The sequence below is a fragment of the Parathielavia appendiculata genome (assembly GCF_033297405.1).
Source record: "Parathielavia appendiculata strain CBS 731.68 unplaced genomic scaffold N657scaffold_20, whole genome shotgun sequence".
In the NCBI taxonomy this organism is placed as follows: domain Eukaryota; kingdom Fungi; phylum Ascomycota; class Sordariomycetes; order Sordariales; family Chaetomiaceae; genus Parathielavia; species Parathielavia appendiculata.
Genome location: NW_026944239.1, coordinates 48,733 through 69,649, shown reverse-complemented (window position 1 = coordinate 69,649; position 20,917 = coordinate 48,733). Strand labels below are relative to the sequence as shown.

Genomic DNA, 20,917 nt, shown 5'->3' with positions numbered 1-20,917 from the left:
CTGACTGAGCTTTTAAAACTAACGTTGTATATCGTAGCTCATTCCATGGATTATCAGTCACCAAAGAGTTTCAGTGCTCATTGATTGCCCCAATTGCTTTCCATGATTTCCGTAGAACCCCGTTTGGCAAACTCTGCGAAGACCCGAGCAATAACATGTGCTGCACCTACCCCTGAAACTCCAGCCCCACCCGCCGCTGCCTTCCCCAGATGCTTGGCGCACCACCAAAACTGCCGAGCAGCCCAAGCAGGCAACGACAGGCAGAGGCAGGGCATCAAGACGCCCTTCAGGCATTGCTGCCGTAAGAGCCGTGCAACATTCTTATTTTCTCCATGCCTGTCTCCCGGATCCCTTGGCCATGGCGGTTCTTCTGCCTGGTGCTGAAGATGGCATCTCCACTCCTCCACGGAAACCCCTGGTAAGAGCTGCTGTGAGCTTCAGGGGTTCAAGATAAAGTTACCGCGAGTTTTGAGGTTATTCTTGGGCAGTCGACACTCAGAAATCAGCACAGCAACTACACCACACTCGTCCACGCCGGGACTGGTTTCCAACATGGCCTCCCCCAAGTCGGTCCTGTCAAAGACGCTCCAGAGCATCACACTCAGCAAGATACGCGAACTTGAATCACGCCACAAGACGTACGAAGCCCGCAAGCGCGAGTACCTTGCCAAGGTCGATGCGGCTGCCGATGAGCGAGACCGTCTCGCCTGTCTCATCGACGCTCTCCGGGAACTCTCTCCGGCTGCCACCAAGGATGTCAGCCTGAGCAACCTGAAGCGTTGGCTGGACCAGTCCCGCTACGATGCCTCCATCCCGGTATCTAAGCTGGCCAGCTTCAACCGCCAGCTTCGCGCCAAGCTCGACATCCAAAGCCGCAAGCTCGACATGGCCCACCTGTACTCGCGTCTCTTGACCGGTATGCTTGCCTCTACTGCACCTATGCCTGCCGAACAAAGTGTACAATTACAGATTTTGATGGGTTGGTGTTTTAGAGTGGATGGACCAGCCGCTTGTCGACCCGGTGCCTGCTTCAGCTGATGATATGGACAACGACTCCTTCGAGGTCGTCGAACGCCAGCGCCAGCGCCTGAGCGAACTCGTAGACAAGTTTGAGTCGGTTGTCTTTGAACGGCTCGAGACAGACGAGGCCGCAATCCGAGACTTCCTCAACGGCCTATTCCCGGATGAGGAGAGCCAAGAGGAGCTCGAGAAGCTGCGCAACAGGATTGCCGACGACAGTGCCAGCTTTATGTCCGAGACAGCCCCATTCGACGAGGCGTCCCTTACCAGCTGCATCAAGGGCCTCCTGACCGAGGACATCCTCAGTGACGAGAAGCAAGCCATTCTGCGGGACTTTCTTGAGAACGACATTGCCAAGTCGGAGATTGCTGACGTCTTGAACATGCGCTTCTCCGACTTGAAGCAGTGGCATTGGGACGCCGGGAAGGATGGCATTCGTGTCATGCCGCGCCGCGGTCTCAACGGCAAGTATCGCGTCTGGGCCGATGACGACATTCTGCAAATGATCTTTGTTCAGTACATCGGAATCAGACTGTGCAATCTCCTCAAACCGGCTCTCAAGGATTTCATGCAGAGGGTGTGCTCCAAGAATCTCCAGGGCCGCGTGGCGCCGACCTCGGCCGATCTGGAAAGGCATCGCTTCTACTTGCACAGCACACCGATTCCCATCTCTAGCATTGAGTCGCGGCGCAAGTCGGACTACTTTGACAAGTTCTTCCTCTCGCAACTCCCTGCCACCGAGACCTCGCTCTTCGATGGGGACAACAGGTACGACGACGATGATGATAACGATAGTGACAGCGATGCGAGCGAGGCCGCCGACGTCACTTCCTCTCCGCAGAAGCGGTCTGGCATCAAACAGCAACTCCTGCGCCACCTTACCGCCGAGCTGATTGTCCATCGGCTCCGCGGCCTCACCCACGATACCCGGACAAGCCCCGGAAGCGGTGTGGCTCTGGTACAGACGGATCTGCAGTGGTATGCCACCGGGCTTTCGCATAGCACCGTCTTTGCCGTCATGCGCTATGTCGGTTTTGGCCAGGACTGGATTGACTTCTTTAAGAAATACCTGGAGTCTCCCCTGAACCTAGACGCTGCCTCGGACAACCGACCCCAGCACGGCCCCCGCATCCGCAAGAGGGGTGTCCCCATGGCACACGCCTCGGAGAAGTTCACGGGAGAACTGGTGCTGTTCTTCATGGATCTTGCGGTGAACCGTGAGACGGGCATCCTGCTGTACCGGCTGCATGATGACATCTGGCTCGTCGGCGAGCCCCAGAGAAGCGCTCAGGCATGGAGCTGCATGCAATCGTTCGCTACGGTATTCGGCCTCGACTTCAACAAAGCCAAGACCGGCTCCATCTACCTTCCCGGCTCCTCCAAAAAGGACACTACCATCGCCAAGACGTTGCCGGCCGGTCCTGTCAGGATCGGCTTCTTGTGTCTCGACCCCGAGTCTGGGAGATGGGTCATCGACCAGAAGCTCGTGGTGGCTCATGTGGACCAGCTAGAGAAGCAGCTGACCGAGTGCAAGAGCGTGCTGTCGTGGGTCCAAACGTGGAATTCATGCATTGGCCGCTTCTTCAGCCACACATTCGGCGAGCCTGCCTACTGCTTCGGGCGGGAGCACGTCGACGAGGTCCTGGACACGTATCGGAACATGTTGCGGAGGCTGTTCCCTGGCTCTAAGGGCAACGAAGGAAGCGTCGTTGAACACCGTAAGTGCAGTTCTCATTGCCGGTCTTTCTGCATCAGACTAATCATTCCATCCCGCTACAGTCAAACACATGATCCAGGATCGCTTCGGAGTCCCGGATTTGCCGGACTCTTTCATCTACCTGCCAGAACAGTTGGGAGGCCTGGGGCTCCGCAATCCGTTCGTGGGCTTGTTCTTGATCCGCAATAAGATCATCCAGACGCCCCAGGAGATTGTCAACGAGTACCTCAAGCAGGAGCGCGACAGGTACCTGCAAGCCAAGAAGACATTCGAGGCGCTCGACGAGCCAGCCCTGCGCCGCCTCCTGCGGTACATATACCCCGACCCCGACGCCGTCAAAGAACGCGCCATCTCAGAGTCGGACATGACCACCTTCTTCTCGCTCGCGGAGTATAGCCGGTTTCGCGAAGGAGACGATTACGGGTTTTGGTCAATGTTTCAGAAGCTGGTGACGGTCCCGGAGACGGAGGAGATCGCCTTGAGCAAGGAAGTTGAAAGCGGGCTGAGGGAGTTCCTGGCTGACAGTGTCCGGCTGGACTCGGAGAAGAAGTGGTTTCTGCAGCTCTATGCGAGGGAGCTGCTGGAGGACTTTGGTGGGCTGAGCCTGGTCGACAAGCAGTTCCTTCCCGTCGGCGTACTGGCCATGATGCGGGGAAAGAAGGTCAGCTGGAACATGGTCCTCTGAAGGATGCTTGGTGTTGCGAACCGCTTCTGTGATGGATGATCCATCACAGAAGCAACTATTCGTTGAACGAAACAACCAAGGACTGATATCGGGATTATCATGTATGCCGTTTTGTAATACATGCTATTGGTTTTCTATCCGCCAATACCCAAGGTTTTCGATGCCCGTTCCAGAACGCCGATTGAGTTCCCGTCCCCCGTTATTCTACACACAAAGTTTCCTCTTCCTTCACTGAGGCAAACACGACGTCACGTCCGCCTCAAACGCCCCCATCAGCAGCCGACCGCTCCTCACTTAGATTGTAGCGCCCACGGACGAGATCAGCTCTGGCCGGGTCAACCCTCGGCTGCCGATACCAGATCTTGTGGCCTGCCCACAGGACCACGAACAGGATCAGACTGATGTATGCCGCGAAGAAGTTGCTCACGTCCCAGTCGATGAAGACGGTGAACCCCTGCGTCAGCGTGATCAGGATGTTCATGGCCAGGCCGTAGATGGCCGTGTACGGCTGGAACCGCGACACATAGGGCAGCTCGCTTCGGGCAATCCCCTGCGCCTTGAGCGCCCGCATGAAGTACAGGTGCGACAGGCAGGTGCTCGCCCACGTGGTCAGTCCTGCCACGCCCGTGATGTTGAGCAGCCAGTTGAACACCTTGCCGCCGTCCGACGACAGGTTGAGGAAGCCGAGCAGGCCAAACGCGGCCGTCCCCGCCACGGAGTAGATGGGAATTCCGAAGCGGTTCGTCTTCTTGAAGATGGCCGGCGCCTGGCCCTCCTCGGCCAGCGCAACCAGCACGCGGCTGCCCGAGTAGACGTTGGAGTTGGCCGCCGACAGGACCGCGGTGAGGAGCACGGCATTAATGATGTCGGGCAGCACCTTGACGCCCGCGCGGTGCGCGGCGATGACGAGCGGCGAGGCCGAGGCGTTGGACGAGTCGTTGAGCAGGCTAGTGTCATCGGACGGAACCACCATGGTGATGAGGAGCATCGTCACCACGAACAGGCCCATGATGCCCCAGTACGTGACGCGGATCGCCTGCGGGACCGTCTTGCGCGGGTCGCGGGCCTCGCCGGCGCCGACGCCGACGAGCTCGGCGCCCTGGTAGGCGACCGAGGCTTGGATCATGACGGCCCAAAAACCGACGAATTTGCCGATGCCGCCCGAGACGAGGTATTCGTTGAAGGCACCCGGGTCGTGCCAGTACGTGAAGCCCAGCACACCCTCCTGGCCGACGCCGCCGGCGATGCAGATGGCGAAGATGATGAACCCAACAATGGTGATGACCTTGAGACTCGACAGCCACATCTCGAACTCCCCGTACAGGCCGACAGGGAGGTAGTTGACGAGGGTGAAGACGACCCAGAAGACGGCAATGATGATGCCGATGTTGATGTCTTCGTTCCAGTATTGAATGATGAGTCCTGCGGCTACAAGGGACAGCGCGTAGGTGACGGCCCCTGATTATAATTGTCAGGACTCACTCACCAAACAATCATAGCACGTGGAAGGGGGGAGTGGGAGGGGCGGCACTCAGAAGACAGAGACATAACTTACATCCAAACCAGTACAGCCATCCCACAGCGAAGCCCAAGCTCGCATCAACAAAGCGCGTCGCGTACGACGAGAAGGCGCCCGCAGTCGGTATATACGTCGCCATCTCGCCCAGGCAGACCATGACAGACCACAGGATGGTCCCGACAAAGATGTAGGAGATCAGGCATCCCGCCGGCCCGGCCTTGACCAACGCGGTTCCGGTGCCCAGGAAAAACCCAGTGCCAATGGTGCCTCCAATAGCGATGAAGTTGAGGTGTCTCCCAGACAGCTGCCGCTGCAGCTCGCCCTGCTTCGCCGAGTCGGCATCGCCAGTGACGCCATTGTCGCCCGCCTTGGCCTTGATCTTCTCGCCTTCGGTGCCGAAGATGCCGACCGCGCCGATGTCGTCCCCGGAAGAGGAGTAGTCCGCCGGGTTGGCCGGCCAGGTCTCGGTGGCCTTCATCGGCCCTGTCCACCTCCCGCTTTTCTCTTTTAATCCTTCTTGCGTGCGCTTAGCTGCGATCTTGGCGTGGAATCTGGTTGGAAAGGAGCCCGTCGGAAGGTTATATAGTCAGGTCCGACCAAGGGAAAGGGGGTTTGGCCTCCAGACGCGTCTACCAAGAACCGCAACGATGACCGGAAAAAAACAGACAGACAGGAGCCGACAACCGAGGGGCCGAAAAAAAAACGAGAAGACAGTGGAAACACGTCAGTGGAAGTACGACGAAGCAGAGGAGTCTAAGAGTCAGATGCCCCCTGGGAGTGAATCACCACTCAACGAGAGAAAAAAAGTTTGACCGCCTGTGTGGATACCTCCCGTTCATCCAGTACAACTTCTCAAGACCCAGACGCCAAAGAGCTCACAAGTAACCTTGATAACAGCAATACTGTGTATAAAAGGGATAAATGATGGTCGAGCGAGGTTCTTGAGTAATCCAATCCCAACCGTCAATGCCAAAACGCGGAGCCACGACGGCGGCTATCCAAGGCCCGGTAGCAGCTTCCTCCGGAATAAAAAATTCGTGGGTAGGCACAACCTTGTTTGTATGGCAAGCCTTTCTTTCCGATATTAAGTTCGAAGTGGGTATGTGAGGGATGCACGTTGTGAGATAATGGATACGCAAAGACGGAGCAAAGTCAGGGGTAATAACACACAACAAAAATATCGTCCGATCCCATTATGTGGTATCGTACGGAGTATATAGATATCTTCAATTCTCAAAGCGAGCAGGCGAATACTCAGCAACAATCTTTCCATTTTGCCATCCCAACATCGCCATCCTCCTCCCGTCTCCCACTCCATGGAAACCAATCACCCAAACCTTCCCGAGCGCCGACCGAATCCAGACCAGGCCACTACAGAACCATCACGAACCGTTTTTCAAAAATTCGAGCCAGCCCAATCACATCCCTTCCAAGCCGCATCCACCGGCCGCAGCCGAACAAAGCCGCAGAGCCCCATCGGTTCCTGGCCGAAAGCCGCCATGAAATGATGAAATGCGAACCCACAAGCTTCAAGGAAGAAAAGAGAGTCCACAACCAATGTAACCCTACTTTTGAAAAACGCTCAAATCCGAGTATCCACCGCCGATCATGCATCGCAAACTCGGCAAGCTCGCGGCTGACCGCGCACCACGGTGACACCGACCGACCGGGGCAGTCTTGCCGAGCGCCTGCGGCCACATTGCTTGGCGGGCAATGCTTCCTTGGTGGCAGAGTGGCAATGCCAAGCTGGAAGAAACTTTTTCTCGTGGCCTCGCTTTCCGGTCTCCGCATGCAGAACTCCAAACAAATAGTTATCCATGATAAAATGACAAACAGAATGGGGATGGATGGATTGACCCATGATTGATAAGGGGGGTTGTTGCGTCCGCTACTTATGCGCCTCGGCAGCCCCTGGTGACGATGAATTTGATCTGGCTATAAACCGCAGTTTGTCTCCTGGGTCACTGCGTAGCAAACTAACTCTACACCCTGCTCTAGTCATTGGCATGGTCGTGAACTCCTGGCTAATCGCGCCCCCATGTAACCGTCTTCAACAACAAACAAATAGACAAGCAAGCAGTGCTGTGAATGCCATAATCCCAGAAACCATGTAACAATACCGCAACACCCATTTTTGTGTATTCCCCAGGAACACCCTTCAAACCCGCATACCCCCAGTCCAAGACCGAACGAGTTGTACATACCCTAGCAAAAATAAACACCATGACGCCAGGCCACCGAGGCCTAATGCACCATCCCCGCCCTAGAAACACCGCTCTTCAAGGAATCTCGATATGCTCCTCCCCGTGGTCCAAGTTCTGTCGCGATTGCCGCTCGCTCGAGTCGCTGTTCTCCGACAGGTGCTTCTCGTCCCACTTGCTGCTGGTAATGGGGTTGACGTGCATCAAATACATCGTGTCGATTTCCTCCAAACTGCGATCCTTGCTCTCGATCATGAAAAAGAAGACGATCAAGACGAGAACCGCGCAGCAGCCCGCAAAGACCAGTCCGTAGAGATAATCAATAGCGTCCGTGATGAACCGCGTGAAGAAGCTCATCAAAAAGTTGAAGAGCCAATTGCTCGCCGTCGCGATCGCCATGGCCGGTGCGCGATACTTGGCAGGATAAAGCTCGGCGACGACCGCCCAAACGAGAGGACCCCAGGTGGTGGCGAAAGCAACGATGAACAGGCAAGAAAAGACGATGAGGACGTTGCCCGCCGCGGGCGTGTTCGCAGGGTTGGTCTGGTCGAGCTTGAAGTGGCCGACGAACGAGTAGACGAGGAAGCAGACCATCATCCAAGCAGCACCCGCCATGAGGGCGTTCCTCCTGCCGCACTTCTTGACCACGTACAGACCGCCAAAAGTGCAAAAAACGTTGACGGACCCAAGAATTATCTGGGTCACATAACTGTCGCTGAGGCCCGTGGCCCGAAAGATGGTCGTGCCGTAATAGAAGAAGAAATTCGCACCCGTGAGTTGTTGGCCAGCCTGCTGCGCCGTTAGTATGCGACATACTGTGAGCAGCATCAGGGAGACTTGCCATTAGAGTGATACCCAGCAACGTCCGGTACAGCATGCGGGGACCTGTGAAGATCTCATACCAGTTGGTGGCCTCGCCGGCTCTCTCCTCGTCCAGCTTGGCACGAATGTCATCAATCTGTTGGTTGACGGAGGCGGCGTTGATATCGAGACCTGCCAACCGAGCGATGGTTCGACGGGCCTCGTCTTCACGACCCTTACGGTAGGCGTGTCGAGGCGACTCGGGCAGGACGAGGATGCCAGCGCCAAGAATCAGGGACCACAAGAAAGACAGACCGTTGGGGATGCGCCACGATGCCGACGTAGTCATGTTGTGGGTGCCGTAGTTGATCATTTCAGCAGTCCAGATCCCGAGCGTGATAAACAGCTGATACGTAGAGATGAGGAGGCCTCTAAGGATAGCAGGACTCGACTCAGACTGGTACATGGGCACGGCCACCGAGAGAGAACCGATGCCGAGGCCAGTCACCAGGCGGCCGACGGCGAATTGAGGCCAAGAAGACTGGGACGAAATTTCGATAATATTGCCGACACAGCAAAAGAGAGCGGACACGGAGATAGCCATGCGGCGGCCTAGAGAATCAGCGATGTTGCCGGCGATGAGGGAGCCAAAGAGACACCCGGCAGGCAGGAGGCCGACAATCGCGCCCTGGCGAGCAGCACTGAAGGTTATGCTGCCCGTGGCGGCGTTGTGTTCTCCGAAGCGGCGGCCATAGTCCTCCATATCGAAGAAGCCCGATATCTGACCGCTGCGGTCCGTGTCAGCAGTGACCCACGAAACTTCCTTACAAAGAACGAGGGTGGCAGAACAGCTTGAGGCTGCTTACCTGACATAGCCAAACATGAAGCCACCAATGCTGGCTACCGCACCGAGGAAGACGGCGATGGCCGTGATCTTCTGCTCGGCAACAATCGCCGCCGCCGACGGTCCCTCTGGCTTGCGGGAGGTCTGCTCGGCCGACCCTTTCTGGAAGCGTTTAAACGCCATCTTGTCGATGCAGTGGCGGGTGAGGTGGTGGCTCTAGTCAGCAGGCCAAAGGGCTTCTTCTTCATAAAATTCCGGGTTGTGGTCAAGAGAGCGTGGCTTGGAAACAATAGAAGGGTGGACTTCTGGCGATATTAAATTTCGAACCGGTGAAGGAGAAAGTCGAGGAGGACCCATTGGCAGTTCCACGCACGAGAAAACAAGGACCCGGTTTTGAGTTTTGTTGATCAGCTGGACGTGGGAGCTTCGCCCATGGAGAAGGGAAGGCGCGAGAGACGAGAGAGGGGTCCCCATGGAGTCGAACGAGAACCTGGAAAGAGCAGCCATCGCATACCGACCCTGCCGAACCTCGATTGTCCGACCGCATCGTTGCGCCCTCCGCCGTTTGTCTGCATCATTCAACTTCCCTCGCTTCCTGAACGCTGTCATCACAAGAGTACACTGCATGTCAGTCTCTCGAATGGATCGGCGCATTCACGGCAGTTGGTGCTCGCCACCGGGAGGACCCGTAGGGCGTGGATCTCGAGGGTCGGCCTGTATGTAACGTCATATTACCGCGCAGTGGAGTGACGTTATTCGGCCCGTTCACATCGGAACTGGCGGACGCCCTTGCGGCTCCGTCGCAGTGGATCGGAGCGGAGCTACCAAAGATAGAATTCTGCCAATTCTGATATTACCACGTCTTCGCACGCAGAGAACCCGAAACACGTCTCACCAACAGCGTCAGTGGCCGATATTTTGCGTCAAACGCCTGGGGAAGAAACAAGTTTTACTTTGGGGGCCCCGACAGCTCCCTCCAAATCAGACCACGCCGCCCACATTTGCACGTTTTCTTGTCTCGCAAACCCCGAGCCTGTCGTACAAACCGAGCCAGCTCCGTGGTGATGATGTCAGGTTTGGTGTTTGTCCCACCGCCGGCGGTGTCGCCGGAAATGATCTCCGGTACGCTTTGCATGGGAATTGCTCCTGTGCGTTTCGAATCTACAGCAACTGTCATTATTAAGTCGGTGGCTCTCCCGCCAAGTCTAAGTTCATGAGGGGTCACAGATGCAGAGATCTCGCGTCAAGACCGCCGCGAATACAGCTGCCGGCCTCGTGGCCCGGGAAGGAGAAGTCAGGCAAAAAGCCCTTGCCTGTTGGTGTCTCAAGGCTGTCAAGAAATGACAGGTGCAGTTTCTCGGCGGCAATGCCGCTTGCCAGATTTTGAAGCTCGGACGAAACCACCAAGGCTCCATAGAACACTTGTTCAAATTTTCCCTCGTCTCATGGGCCGAGGATCGACCGACAATTGGATCGTATCGCGCGGCAACCGTCTCAAATATACCTTACTTTGTTGAGATCCATGAAGCATTTCTGGAATGGTTCAAGGATGCGCACCTCTGTGAGATAGGGCATCGCTGGTTGCTGTGTCCGTTCATCCACGGTGACCTCAACTGGCAGCTGATGTCATGCCAACTGGCCATTACGGTATTGCCGTTCGAGCAGGTCGGTCCGACTCGTCGTTGCTGGCTCTGGCTGGACACCTCAAAGACTCTCCTGGTAAGCACGGTCGTGGACTCATGCAGACCCGAGCCTGGCCATGCGCAAGATCTTCGAAAGACTGAAAACTGTTTTGAGGGGGAAGGAATGGGTCATCCCTGCCCGACCCGGAACCATCCAGCATCATCGACCAATCACATTGTGTCCAAAGGACTCAATCTCCCGAGAGTGCTGTCCCCTGTCAACGCGCGACCAGAACGCGCTCGGCACGTCTGATCGAAATCAGCCACCATCGAAGCCTGTAACATTTAAATATTGTGCGGACTCCCTGAGCTCTTTCTTTCTTTCTTTCTCTTTGGTCTTGTTTTTGATTCTCTTTTTCCCCCTTTTTCTCTTATCTTTTTTATTCTCCTTTCTCTTTCTTTCTTTCTTTGCTCCTGCTCGAGAGACGATGCGGGGCCGTCCATCGATGGCCTTGTCTACCTAGACCTTCCTGCTCGTTCCCCGCCGTATTTTCCGTAGGGTAGCTGTTGCTCATCGCTCTTGCACATTGGTGCCATGAGGTGTCTCGAAATCTAGACTTGCCGAACGGCCGCGACAAGGGGTTGCGATCCGAATTCCGTGATGCTGTTGCTGACAGAGGAAAGAACAGGCCATACAAGACTGCAAGTCATGTTACAGCGACTTCGATCCTGCCACGGACCGACCGCCGTTAGTTCAAAACGCGCCACGTCACGCCACGGGCCTTATGGGATAGTCACCCTCACCACCTCCACTGTTTGTTGACCCGGTAGCCACCGAACCATGACTAAAGGACGACGGGGTGCTCGTTGGACGGCGTAGACTGCAGCGAAAGCATTGGACACCATGGGCTCCGAGAACTTAGGTAGGCAGCTCTTACAGGTTGCGCGGGGACCCGGCGCAACGAAGACGCCAGGACTGCCAATTTCACTTGCGAGCAACAATCACGACTTGGTCATTCTGAATGCAGGTTCAGATGCGGAGCGTGTCGGGCTCAGAAGTCCGTGAACCGGGCTCAACGGCCACCCAGCGCCTCCATGGAATCAAATCCACCTATTCCCGGACAAGACGAGGATACATGGCTCCAACTGCAAAAGGTCCAGTGCCAGAGACGTCTGATCAAGGCATCTCCAAAACACTCACCTCCCATTAGCCCCGTCTCAACCTTGGCGGCCCAACCCCGGTCCCGTAACGAGCTCTAGGCTGTCTTGGTCGCAGTAGGACTCGGCGGGCATTTCGAGTCGGTGATGGTGGCGATTCCCCAGCCAGTCGAGCACTGGTAGCACGGCGACCTCGTCGGGCAGATGGTGACCGTGGTTGGGCTGACGGCGGCGCTGGAGCATCCGCATGGCAGCACGACGAAATCTGCGTGATTGCAATGTTGATCAGCCGGCAAGTTCACTTTGCCCTGGCTTTTAGAAGGGACTATGATGATGCTACTAACGATCGGCGATGCATAGCGGCGATGTCGGGCAGGGTATGTCACACCCCGTGGTGGCGAACCATGTCGCCGTTGGCCGGTAGGTGCATGACGCCGGCAGGCCCGAAGTTGATGATGTTTGCTTGGTGTTGGAGGACGTGGCAGGGCAAGCGGGTGAGCCCATGCCAGGGGTGCTGTTATCGTGTCAGTTGTTGAGCCGATGAGTCGGAGTAAACTCAGGCCGACGGAGGATGAGTTTCGCTTACACAAGTGCGGCAATGGCTGCCACGATCAAGGCCGAATACCTCAAGGTCATCTTGTCGAGAGTATGGGTGTTGTTCTCTGTGTGGACTCGAGACTTCGCATGGAGTTTGGCAGTGAAATAATGCGCCGTTGAGGATATGAGATTGGTCCCGTCCTCGTTTGGTTCTCGGCAGGTGTTTGACCATTTGTACTTAAGCTAGGCACTCGGACTCACACCAGCCGTCGGCCACAGCAGCCGCCGGATGCCATGCGGCTGCGGGGAAGCCTACTCCCTCTCCGCATCCAGGAACGGCACGGCGGTTCCAATCATGCTACCCAAACCTCCAACTTGGGCTCGGCTAACCAGAAAAGCCGGCTAAGACCTGCAGCCACGGGGCTTTGTATCTCGTATTTCGGCGGTGGCTTGCGGTGCATGTCACCAGACGTTGAGATACGAATCCACGTCCCTTCTCTTTGTTTGAACCGCGGGCGGTCAGCGCTTTCCTGGTATACATGCCATTGGCATAAATGGCCGTTGAGGCTTTCGTAGGGTTAGAACATAGGAGCCGGTCATAAGATCCCGAGTTCTGATACATAAGAGAAAAAGTTTATGGGTGCACTGACCACACCACTCCGGGTTTCGCTACTTACCGGTGCTCGGTAGAACCAAACGATGTAGCCCGAAGTGGGGATGGTGCTTGTATGTATACATTGGGCCGGCGCAATGACACTGTGCCGTGAAGAGGTGACCTGCGGTGATTCTCTTCGCGAAGTGGCCGACACAGCGGGCTGATATCACTGATAGACCTTTCGAGCAGTAACTAATTTGTTCTGGTTCCTAGTCAGTCAACGCTGGCTTTGGTTCAACCGAGATCTGACTTCTCTACATCGGATCCAGCACCGCCTGTAATGTTTGGTTCGAAGCGAGCACATCGTCCATGCTCCCCTCTCCCTTACAGGCCCCCGGATAAGCAGACGAGTGCGGGCAATGTTCACTCGGCCAAGTAAAGTGCTCGGTCCGATGTAATTCGTTCGAGCAGATTGGAGTTATGTCTACCGCGGATTTACATGTAGGCAACTCAATAATTTGTGTCAGAATACGTCACGGTCGGAGTCGTTCATATTACACTGTCACCTGTTGCCGTGCCGTGATTGCAGCCCTTAAGAGCAAGTAGCCGAAATGAAACTAAGAGGGAACAAGAGACATGGAATTGGCGGGGAACCAAAAAAGGCCGGAGGAAGAGAAGCAGGAGTGAGAAATCACGGGCAGGTCGAGAGAAATCCAATACAATACAGCTACTGGTGCGGGTTTGGTTTGAGGTTTAGATTCCAGCTCTGCTCTCACATCAGCCATTAAACCATAGGTATTAAACTGGATATACTGAGTTGCAGACCCTAACTGGCACCTGGTAAGGACTTAACTATAACGTAGATACTAGACTAAGGACACAGTGAAACTCTGCTGTCCAGTTGGATAAGTGACAGATTCTTCACCCAGAAGCGGCTCGTTTCATCATACATAACTTCGAGCGCTAAATCACATATGGCACACGCTTATATGATGGAAACATTCAGATTACACTCTGCCCTCAGTGCCCCGCCAGCAATGATGACAGACCGGGATAGTGCTATGAGGCCCAAGGTCTCAATTAATCTTGTCTGTTGCAACCTGAGCAAGGATGTGCCATATAGGGCAAGTCAAACTGAAGCCGCGTTAGTACCCAACACAGCCACATGAACGCCATCTGTAAAGATTCCGCGACTCCTAATATCAACGATCATAACTACCACCAAGTAACCTAGGTGCCAATGGCGATGGTTCCCAACGCCTAGGGCTTTGGGGTGGGTTTCTCGGTCTGCACCAACTTGAAAGCCACCAGTCGACTCCAGGCCTCGTCACTTCGCGAAGTAAGCCCTCCCAAGGCTTTCATAGCCGGCTACCTGTCTTGAACCAGCAAGGAGGCTTAGTCAGTGAGCTCTTTGCCCTTCTTCATTCCATCTGACTGAGTCCCATTTCACACATTGCTGGCCTATTTGATTACACGTAACACACCACAGAATCTGAACAGTCCACTTCATACCCAATTCAAGAATTCACCGGTCTCTATACGCTCGTCCTAAGCTACTTTTGGGACAGGAGCCTACCACCAACCTCCGAAATCCGGGGGTGCCAGACCGAAATAAGGTTTCTGACACCAAGGTGTGATAGGTAGTGGTTGAGGCACGAGGCCGATGGGGCAGCAAACTCGGAGGCACCACGTGTATCAAGGTGAGCATGTACGCGGGAGGATAGAAGAAGACCCGAACCAAGCATAACTTCACCTTGCATGTTCAGGGTCTGCTGTCTCATTACTTCCTCGAACCCCAGCCACTGCCCACACCGTGACAATGTTGACTTGGGACTCAGTTCTCAAGTATTGGCTGGAAGATAAGGTTAAGTACGTACTCCATTATTACCCGTGAGGCGGAGCTGAGTCAACCATGCCAAACCAACACCTCGTCGGCATTGACTGCCTTTCTATTTGATTCGGTGATTTACGTTGACTCGAGGGTCGGCTACCCAAGTATGCTGCGAGTGCAACGCTAAATCAGGATGTCTCCATGCCGACGGCCAGGATATTCCCGGAGATTTTTGAGGTAGCATGGTGAAGGGGTTATCGGATACATGGCGCTGATAAATGGCGATGACAGAACTCAGTTGAGAATGTGTGCACCCGAGGCCTGGCCGAAATTGCCCGGGCCTTAGAAACATTGTCAGTGCCCTAAGTGACGCCGCCTATACCATGTCGCTGGGTTTCGAGGCAAGGGAGTATCTCAGGGCTGTTGCCGGTATTGATGGGATGCCAGTGGGCTTCACGGCGTTGAGTTGTCGCCCATCTTGAACACACCATGCCACCACGAGCTCATCAATCGATGTCAAAAGAAAACATGAACGGAGTGAAGAGTCCGCTGTCCAAGGAAAAAGCCCTAATTCTGTGCAGTGTTATTTCCTGGAAAGCGCGGAGAACAGACCCGATTTAGAATTACCTAAATCGTTCCCCAGTTCCCGCAACCATCCGCACAAGGTGAAGCAATGTCAAGTTGAATACCCTAATTACCCAGCTCCTTGCACATGCTCACGCAATGTACCATCGCATGAAGGCACGAGCGCGCTGGCTTGGCTTCGACAACATGTACCCTGCAACCCGACATCACATGAGGGACACTGAAAATGGGAGGGCCCAAGTCGTTAACTTGCCCAGTTCAGAAGACTTGACTTGGTGCGCCGGACTCGAATTGAGCCAGGTGACAGGACAAGGTCGAGCATACAACACAAGAATAATGTGCCAGCGGAAAAATTGAACGCACCAGGATAAAAGGCCAGGCTTCCAAGTTGGGAGGAAAGGGACACGAGTCAGGGACTCGGGGAAGTTGAGCAGCACAACCGCCACATCCAGCCAAGGACCTGGAACCAGTGCGATGGCAATCGTGGGGGCCCACATAAGGTCAACAGACCACAACGCGTCGAGTGACTCAAGTAATCACACGCGAGGCAGGCAATGTTTGATCAAGATTTCCGCTCCGCAGCAAGCAGGAGGGCCGCATCAATTATGCTGTGGTATGTCCGCCCGTGTTAACACCCGTTTGTCGACCGCCCCTATGGTACAGAACCCAGACAGTAAAAAGAAAAACCCAATTGCCCGTAAAACTCATCGCAGCCCAACCATAACCGATGGAGTGAGAAAAAGTGTGAAAAGCGCCGCTGAAATGTCATCAAGGTCATAGCCGCGGGGCAATTTAGCCACCGAAGCCGTAGAGGGTGCGGCCTTGCCGCTTGAGGGCATAGACGACGTCGAGCGACGTGACCGTCTTGCGCTTGGCGTGCTCGGTGTAGGTGACGGCGTCACGGATGACACCCTCGAGGAAGGACTTGAGGACACCGCGGGTCTCCTCATAGATCACTGGGGGGGTTAACGCGTTAGCAACGCGTCGTCTGGTGGGGAACGGTTTAACCGAAGATGACCGTGAACATACTGGCAGAGATACGCTTGACACCACCACGACGCGCCAGACGGCGGATAGCGGGCTTGGTGATGCCCTGGATGTTGTCACGGAGAATCTTGCGGTGGCGCTTAGCGCCGCCCTTGCCGAGGCCCTTGCCACCCTTGCCGCCTGGATGGGAAGACAGTTAGCATCACTCAGGACGGAGCGCGTCAAGTATTGTGATGCGACTTACGTCCGGTCATGATGATGGTTTGAGTGAAAAAGTGAAGTGAGGCTGAAAATGTGCAGCGGTTGTAAGATGCGGGTTGTGAGCACGAAGGTTGGTGGCAGGTTTGAGAACGTGGGGAAGAGAGCGGGCTTTAAATGTGGCAATGCCGATACGGCGGAACGCGCAGGTGCAACTCAATCAGATCACTGATCGAGACTTGGCTGATTTGCTTGGTTCTGTTTTTTTTTGGACCCCTGTTCTGATTTGGAGCGCGTTTCCTCTGCGCCGGGCCATGCGCGTGTGGGGCAGCCAGCCGCTCGCATGCAGTGGAAAGCGCCCCACTTGTTGGAATCAACAGCAGCATGTGCCTTCATACCACCGCGTGCCGATTTATGAGTGGTTCAAATTGGGCTACGGATTTATTTTGGAAGTTGGAGAAACTGCGCTAGATCAGACTCGGCTTGAATACGCTGGCGCCCGGGCTCGGGATGGGCCCAGATCCGTTCGGGCCCATCCCGGACCAAAGCCACCCTCTTCATTACCTGCGTCCAACATGTTGAGCCTCCGGGCCTTACAATCCCTGTATGACCGTCGCGGTTGAGTCACATCCCGGGTCCCGGATGCTCTCGGCACTGGAGTATGTAATCTCAATGGGCTGTGGACAAGTTGTCCTTCCTCTGAAGTTAGTCAGTGTGCTCAGCCCTGCCCTACCAGGCGATGCGGGGTTGGCAGATATCATGCCAGCTGTCCAAGTCCCCGGTCTTGCTCCTCTTTCCTGGGATCTTGGAAGGCCCAATGTCGGGTGTATCTACTGCGAACTCCATCACCTTGAGCCTTGAAATTGTAGTGCATGCTACTGCAGTAACACCAACGGGCATGGCATGAAGTTGGTGAACTCTTACTCGTAGCAACTCCAAGGTAGTTCACTTCTTGCTCGCATGTGCGCCGCAGCAGTTAAGAAGGGGTTTCGTACATCGTGCATTTGTTCGAAGCGATGCGTGGCTACTCAGACCCAGATGCACACGCCGTCTTCAAGTAGTTTGCCTGCCCTCTCATCCTGATAAGCGTCCAGCCTGTCTGTGCCTTTCACGTTGTTCTCCGTGGGTCTCTGGTACTGCAGGATGTGACTTTCCGCCACAGTCCTCTCACACAAAACGGCGACCAACTTTCTATTCACATTCTGCATCATTCCTTTGAACTTGCCAATGGCAGCCTGGAACATGAATGGATTGCTCAGCATCACCTTCCAGCCTTACGACTTGCGGATCTCGAATTGAGGTACGTACCCCGCTTCTGGTTGGCTGCACTCAGACCTATGTCAATGTCGAGGCAGCTGCGACCCCACAGTTCCGCAGCTGGCCCTTGCGTCAGTTGCATCAAGTTTTTGGGCCAATAGAAATTCATCTTCGCCGGCAACCAACATTTCGCAGCCAAATCGCCCGCCAAATACAAGCGTGTTTCCGCATGCAAAAAGCCGACCCATTTTCCCTTGCAACTGACCCCGGTTCTGGGCAGCGCGCATCAACAAAAAACGGCAGGCACAAATCAATCAAAAAAAGAGCCCGCCCACTTTAATCAGCCGGCAACGTGACCCCGCCTGCCTGCCTACATAAACCTCGCACCCCCCACTCGTTTCTTTCCTCTTTCAACTCACACCACAACTCCACCTTCAAATCATCAACCCCATCGCGGTTCTTCGATTTCCATCAACAACTGCCATTTACCCATCCATCAAACCAGCATCATCACACATCTACAATGGCTCGCACTAAGCAGACCGCTCGCAAGTCCACTGGTGGCAAGGCTCCCCGCAAGCAGCTCGCGTCGAAGGCTGCCCGCAAGTCGGCTCCCTCGACCGGCGGTGTCAAGAAGCCCCACCGCTACAAGCCTGGTACCGTCGCTCTCCGTGAGATTCGTCGCTACCAGAAGTCGACTGAGCTGCTTATCCGCAAGCTCCCCTTCCAGCGCCTGGTACGTTTTTGGATTTCTTCCCCAGTATCGGTCGGTCGCAAATGCGACCGACAATCGCGATTTTCCCCCTTCTATGTTACAATGACGTGGCCGCTAACAGGGTCGCGCAATGCAGGTTCGTGAAATCGCTCAGGATTTCAAGTCGGACCTCCGCTTCCAGAGCTCTGCCATCGGCGCGCTCCAGGAGTCGGTCGAGTCTTACCTCGTCTCCCTCTTTGAGGACACCAACCTCTGCGCCATCCACGCCAAGCGCGTCACTATCCAATCCGTAAGTCGCCACCCTCGTGCATCCGGAAGGCAGCAGTACACTCTGAGTCACGTCACGGATGCTAACAATCTTGCAGAAGGATATCCAGCTCGCTCGTCGCCTCCGCGGTGAGCGCAACTAAGCATGGTCTTTCCGGTCTTTGCTAGCTTGGGGTTTGGGTGGTTATGACTTTTCTCATTTGGGATGCTCTGATGGATGAGGGGCTCATTCGGCACACGGGATACCGGCGTTTTTGATTGCGATGGGTTTTCACTCTGGGGTTGTACATTACAACACGGCGGCAGGCGGATGCCGCTAATATTGACGTTGACTTCATGATCAAGCGCATGCTTTGCCTGTCTGGGACCTTGATACGTGACCTGCATGATCGATGTGCAGCCGCATTCTGTCGACGCGATACGACGCGCCTGCTGCACCCAAAACATTGCATCGCGAACTTGGTGGGTGGTGCTTGTGGTGGAGCTTACAGGGCCCTCACCAGGTTCTCACACATGCCGCAACATCCCGACCCCACCCTCGAGACATCACACTGACTTGCACGCGGACGGGAGAGAGGGGAGAAGTATCAACAGATACAACACTGCATTGACTTGCTAACGCTCACGCGTACAATGACAAACGGAAACAAGCTCGGCAGCGAGAACTACAACAGAGCCCGCCACCCGCTCTTCCCCAATCCTCCTTTGATCTGAAGACCGAGGAACTCCACCACCTGGCCCAAGCTGCTTACACCAAAGAAGCCTTCCGTCTTGCCCTCGCCGTCGGTGCACTCGAACCAAGGGATGCCGAAGGCGCCGGCCTCGAAGGCGCGGTCCGTGTTGGCCATTAGCGCTTGTTTGCCTTGTGCAGTTGTCGATTCGGTCAGGACTGGGGTTGTGTTCATGGTGTGTTAGTTTACTTTTGTGGCCGTCTCTCTCGGTTTCTGTTGAAGTTTTGATGGGGGGGGGGGGGGGGGGGGGAAAGGATAGGATGTTTTTGGGTGATTTGATTGTGGATGGGGATCGGGGGATTGAAGTCGGAGAGCATTTAAGGTGGAGGTTAGAATGTGGAAGGGGATTCCAGGGGGGTTTGGTCTGGTGAGCTGTGAGAGGTACGGTAACTCAGTCTTGTGAAGCTTTCCAACGCCCGAACTGGACGGTTGTGGCTGAGTTAAGGTTGAGACAAGGGTGAAGCAAGGGTTTTGGTTTGGTTGAGATGGTTGTTGGGAAAAAGGCGCATTTTCTTGGTTGGACGTGATTACTGATCCATGTTGTCTGGGTCGAAGAAGGTTGGGGATGGCTATCTAGGGCCCCCCAGATGCGACAGCCAGATAGCATTGGATATGCGGGACGGACACCGGAACGGCGTATTGAGCCGGTCGGGGCAGATCCCAGATCACGGCCAGAGAGAAGGGTAAGAAAGGGGTTCGACTTACTCTTCTCGGCCTCTTCCTTCCCAAACAAGCCCACCAGCGTCTCCTTCAGCACCTCGGGCTTGTGGGTCGCGACGGCATGCTCCCAGTGCTGCGAGTACAAGGTGTCGAGGGCTTTGGTCAGGCGTGGCTGCTGTGGGCCGTCGTCCGAGGCCGCGATGACACAGAGGGCGCGCATGATGGGGAGAGAGGGCGCCGGGAAGTCGGGCGGCAGCCCGGTGGTAATGGGGACCGAGAAGTGCCGCGCCCAGCGCAAGCGTTCAGTGTTGATCCATTCCGCCTTGTCTGCTCAGGCCGCCGTCAGTTCCGCTTGCACTGAGATTGAGGGCCGCGAATGGCTGGCGGTGGTTTATGTCGATCGAGAATTGGAATTGGGGACAGACATACTTTTGATCTTGAGGGGCGCCATATTTCCACACTGCAACGAGTCCACTCAGCTTCGACTCATTCAGCTCACCCAGAGAGACGACCAGCTCACCTTCTGGAACAGCCCCCCGAGGAAGATGGGCACGTAGATGATATCGCAGCCTTTGAAGACCTCCTCGTGCTGTGTGTGAGTGCCATGTTGTCAGCCGCCGCATCGTCAACCACTTGACTACTGAAGTCAACATACTCTCAAGATGTAATATGCCATGTAGGCAAACGGGCTGACCGTGTCGACATAGAGCGTAATCTTGGGGCGGGTCATTCTGACGGTGGTGGTCGCTCCTCGGAAGGAAGTAGTCAAGGTTCTCAGAGCCGGTAATAACCGCATGTGAGATGTAAGCATCCGAGTTTCTTTGTATGAAGCAGAGAGGTATATATGCTTTTGAAGACGACGCTCGCTTGAAACCTTGAGCTGCGGACGCGGGTGAACTAGACAACCGAGGTCCCAACGCCCAGCTGAAACGGTTCAAGAAAGGCACGCCCTTGCATAGACAAACGGACCAAAGGAGGCCGGGCACG

The 20,917-nt window shown here is 55.3% G+C and overlaps 9 protein-coding genes across 9 annotated transcripts; 3 read left to right on the top strand and 6 right to left on the bottom strand.

Annotated features, from left to right (window-relative positions):
* The first annotated feature begins 255 nt into the window (after nucleotides 1–255).
* On the top strand, nucleotides 256–3,588 carry N657DRAFT_649554 (uncharacterized protein). The gene is made up of 3 exons (XM_062793750.1): nucleotides 256–916; nucleotides 993–2,738; nucleotides 2,800–3,588. The coding sequence occupies exons 1-3, from the start codon at nucleotides 553–555 to the stop codon at nucleotides 3,420–3,422; spliced, it is 2,733 nt and encodes a 910-aa protein (XP_062643754.1). The 5' UTR covers nucleotides 256–552; the 3' UTR covers nucleotides 3,423–3,588.
* Nucleotides 3,589–3,681: 93 nt separating this feature from the next.
* Nucleotides 3,682–5,793, bottom strand: N657DRAFT_625862 (uncharacterized protein; the record flags this gene model as incomplete). The annotated part of the gene is made up of 2 exons (XM_062790763.1): nucleotides 4,978–5,793; nucleotides 3,682–4,880 (listed from the first exon to the last, which is right to left on the bottom strand). The coding sequence occupies exons 1-2, from the start codon at nucleotides 5,417–5,419 to the stop codon at nucleotides 3,682–3,684; spliced, it is 1,641 nt and encodes a 546-aa protein (XP_062643753.1). The 5' UTR covers nucleotides 5,420–5,793.
* Nucleotides 5,794–6,149: 356 nt separating this feature from the next.
* N657DRAFT_649553 (uncharacterized protein) lies at nucleotides 6,150–6,738 on the top strand (the record flags this gene model as incomplete). Its single annotated transcript, XM_062793749.1, has 1 exon — nucleotides 6,150–6,738. A coding segment is annotated over exon 1 (187 nt), but the record flags the coding sequence as incomplete, so codon positions are not given.
* Nucleotides 6,739–7,014: 276 nt separating this feature from the next.
* On the bottom strand, nucleotides 7,015–9,094 carry N657DRAFT_239219 (general substrate transporter). The gene is made up of 3 exons (XM_062786371.1): nucleotides 8,810–9,094; nucleotides 7,984–8,731; nucleotides 7,015–7,931 (listed from the first exon to the last, which is right to left on the bottom strand). The coding sequence occupies exons 1-3, from the start codon at nucleotides 8,968–8,970 to the stop codon at nucleotides 7,221–7,223; spliced, it is 1,620 nt and encodes a 539-aa protein (XP_062643751.1). The 5' UTR covers nucleotides 8,971–9,094; the 3' UTR covers nucleotides 7,015–7,220.
* Nucleotides 9,095–11,182: 2,088 nt separating this feature from the next.
* N657DRAFT_649551 (uncharacterized protein) lies at nucleotides 11,183–12,269 on the bottom strand. The gene is made up of 3 exons (XM_062793748.1): nucleotides 12,154–12,269; nucleotides 11,912–12,081; nucleotides 11,183–11,832 (listed from the first exon to the last, which is right to left on the bottom strand). The coding sequence occupies exons 1-3, from the start codon at nucleotides 12,201–12,203 to the stop codon at nucleotides 11,666–11,668; spliced, it is 387 nt and encodes a 128-aa protein (XP_062643750.1). The 5' UTR covers nucleotides 12,204–12,269; the 3' UTR covers nucleotides 11,183–11,665.
* A 3,638-nt stretch (nucleotides 12,270–15,907) lies between these two features.
* Nucleotides 15,908–16,280, bottom strand: N657DRAFT_580585 (histone H4; the record flags this gene model as incomplete). Its single annotated transcript, XM_062789469.1, has 2 exons — nucleotides 15,908–16,071; nucleotides 16,145–16,280. Coding segments are annotated over 2 exons (300 nt in total), but the record flags the coding sequence as incomplete, so codon positions are not given.
* An 80-nt stretch (nucleotides 16,281–16,360) lies between these two features.
* N657DRAFT_649547 (uncharacterized protein) lies at nucleotides 16,361–16,710 on the bottom strand. The gene has a single exon (XM_062793747.1). The coding sequence runs from the start codon at nucleotides 16,684–16,686 to the stop codon at nucleotides 16,474–16,476; it is 213 nt and encodes a 70-aa protein (XP_062643748.1). The 5' UTR covers nucleotides 16,687–16,710; the 3' UTR covers nucleotides 16,361–16,473.
* A 1,279-nt stretch (nucleotides 16,711–17,989) lies between these two features.
* On the top strand, nucleotides 17,990–18,803 carry N657DRAFT_238976 (histone-fold-containing protein). Its single transcript, XM_062786370.1, has 3 exons — nucleotides 17,990–18,293; nucleotides 18,409–18,561; nucleotides 18,638–18,803. Exons 1-3 carry the CDS (start codon nucleotides 18,081–18,083, stop codon nucleotides 18,680–18,682), a joined length of 411 nt encoding a protein of 136 aa, XP_062643747.1. The 5' UTR covers nucleotides 17,990–18,080; the 3' UTR covers nucleotides 18,683–18,803.
* Nucleotides 18,804–19,204: 401 nt separating this feature from the next.
* N657DRAFT_580578 (HCCA isomerase/glutathione S-transferase kappa) lies at nucleotides 19,205–20,660 on the bottom strand (the record flags this gene model as incomplete). The annotated part of the gene is made up of 5 exons (XM_062789468.1): nucleotides 19,205–19,428; nucleotides 19,976–20,257; nucleotides 20,360–20,390; nucleotides 20,451–20,519; nucleotides 20,586–20,660. The coding sequence occupies 5 exons, from the start codon at nucleotides 20,658–20,660 to the stop codon at nucleotides 19,205–19,207; spliced, it is 681 nt and encodes a 226-aa protein (XP_062643746.1).
* Nucleotides 20,661–20,917: the final 257 nt, after the last annotated feature.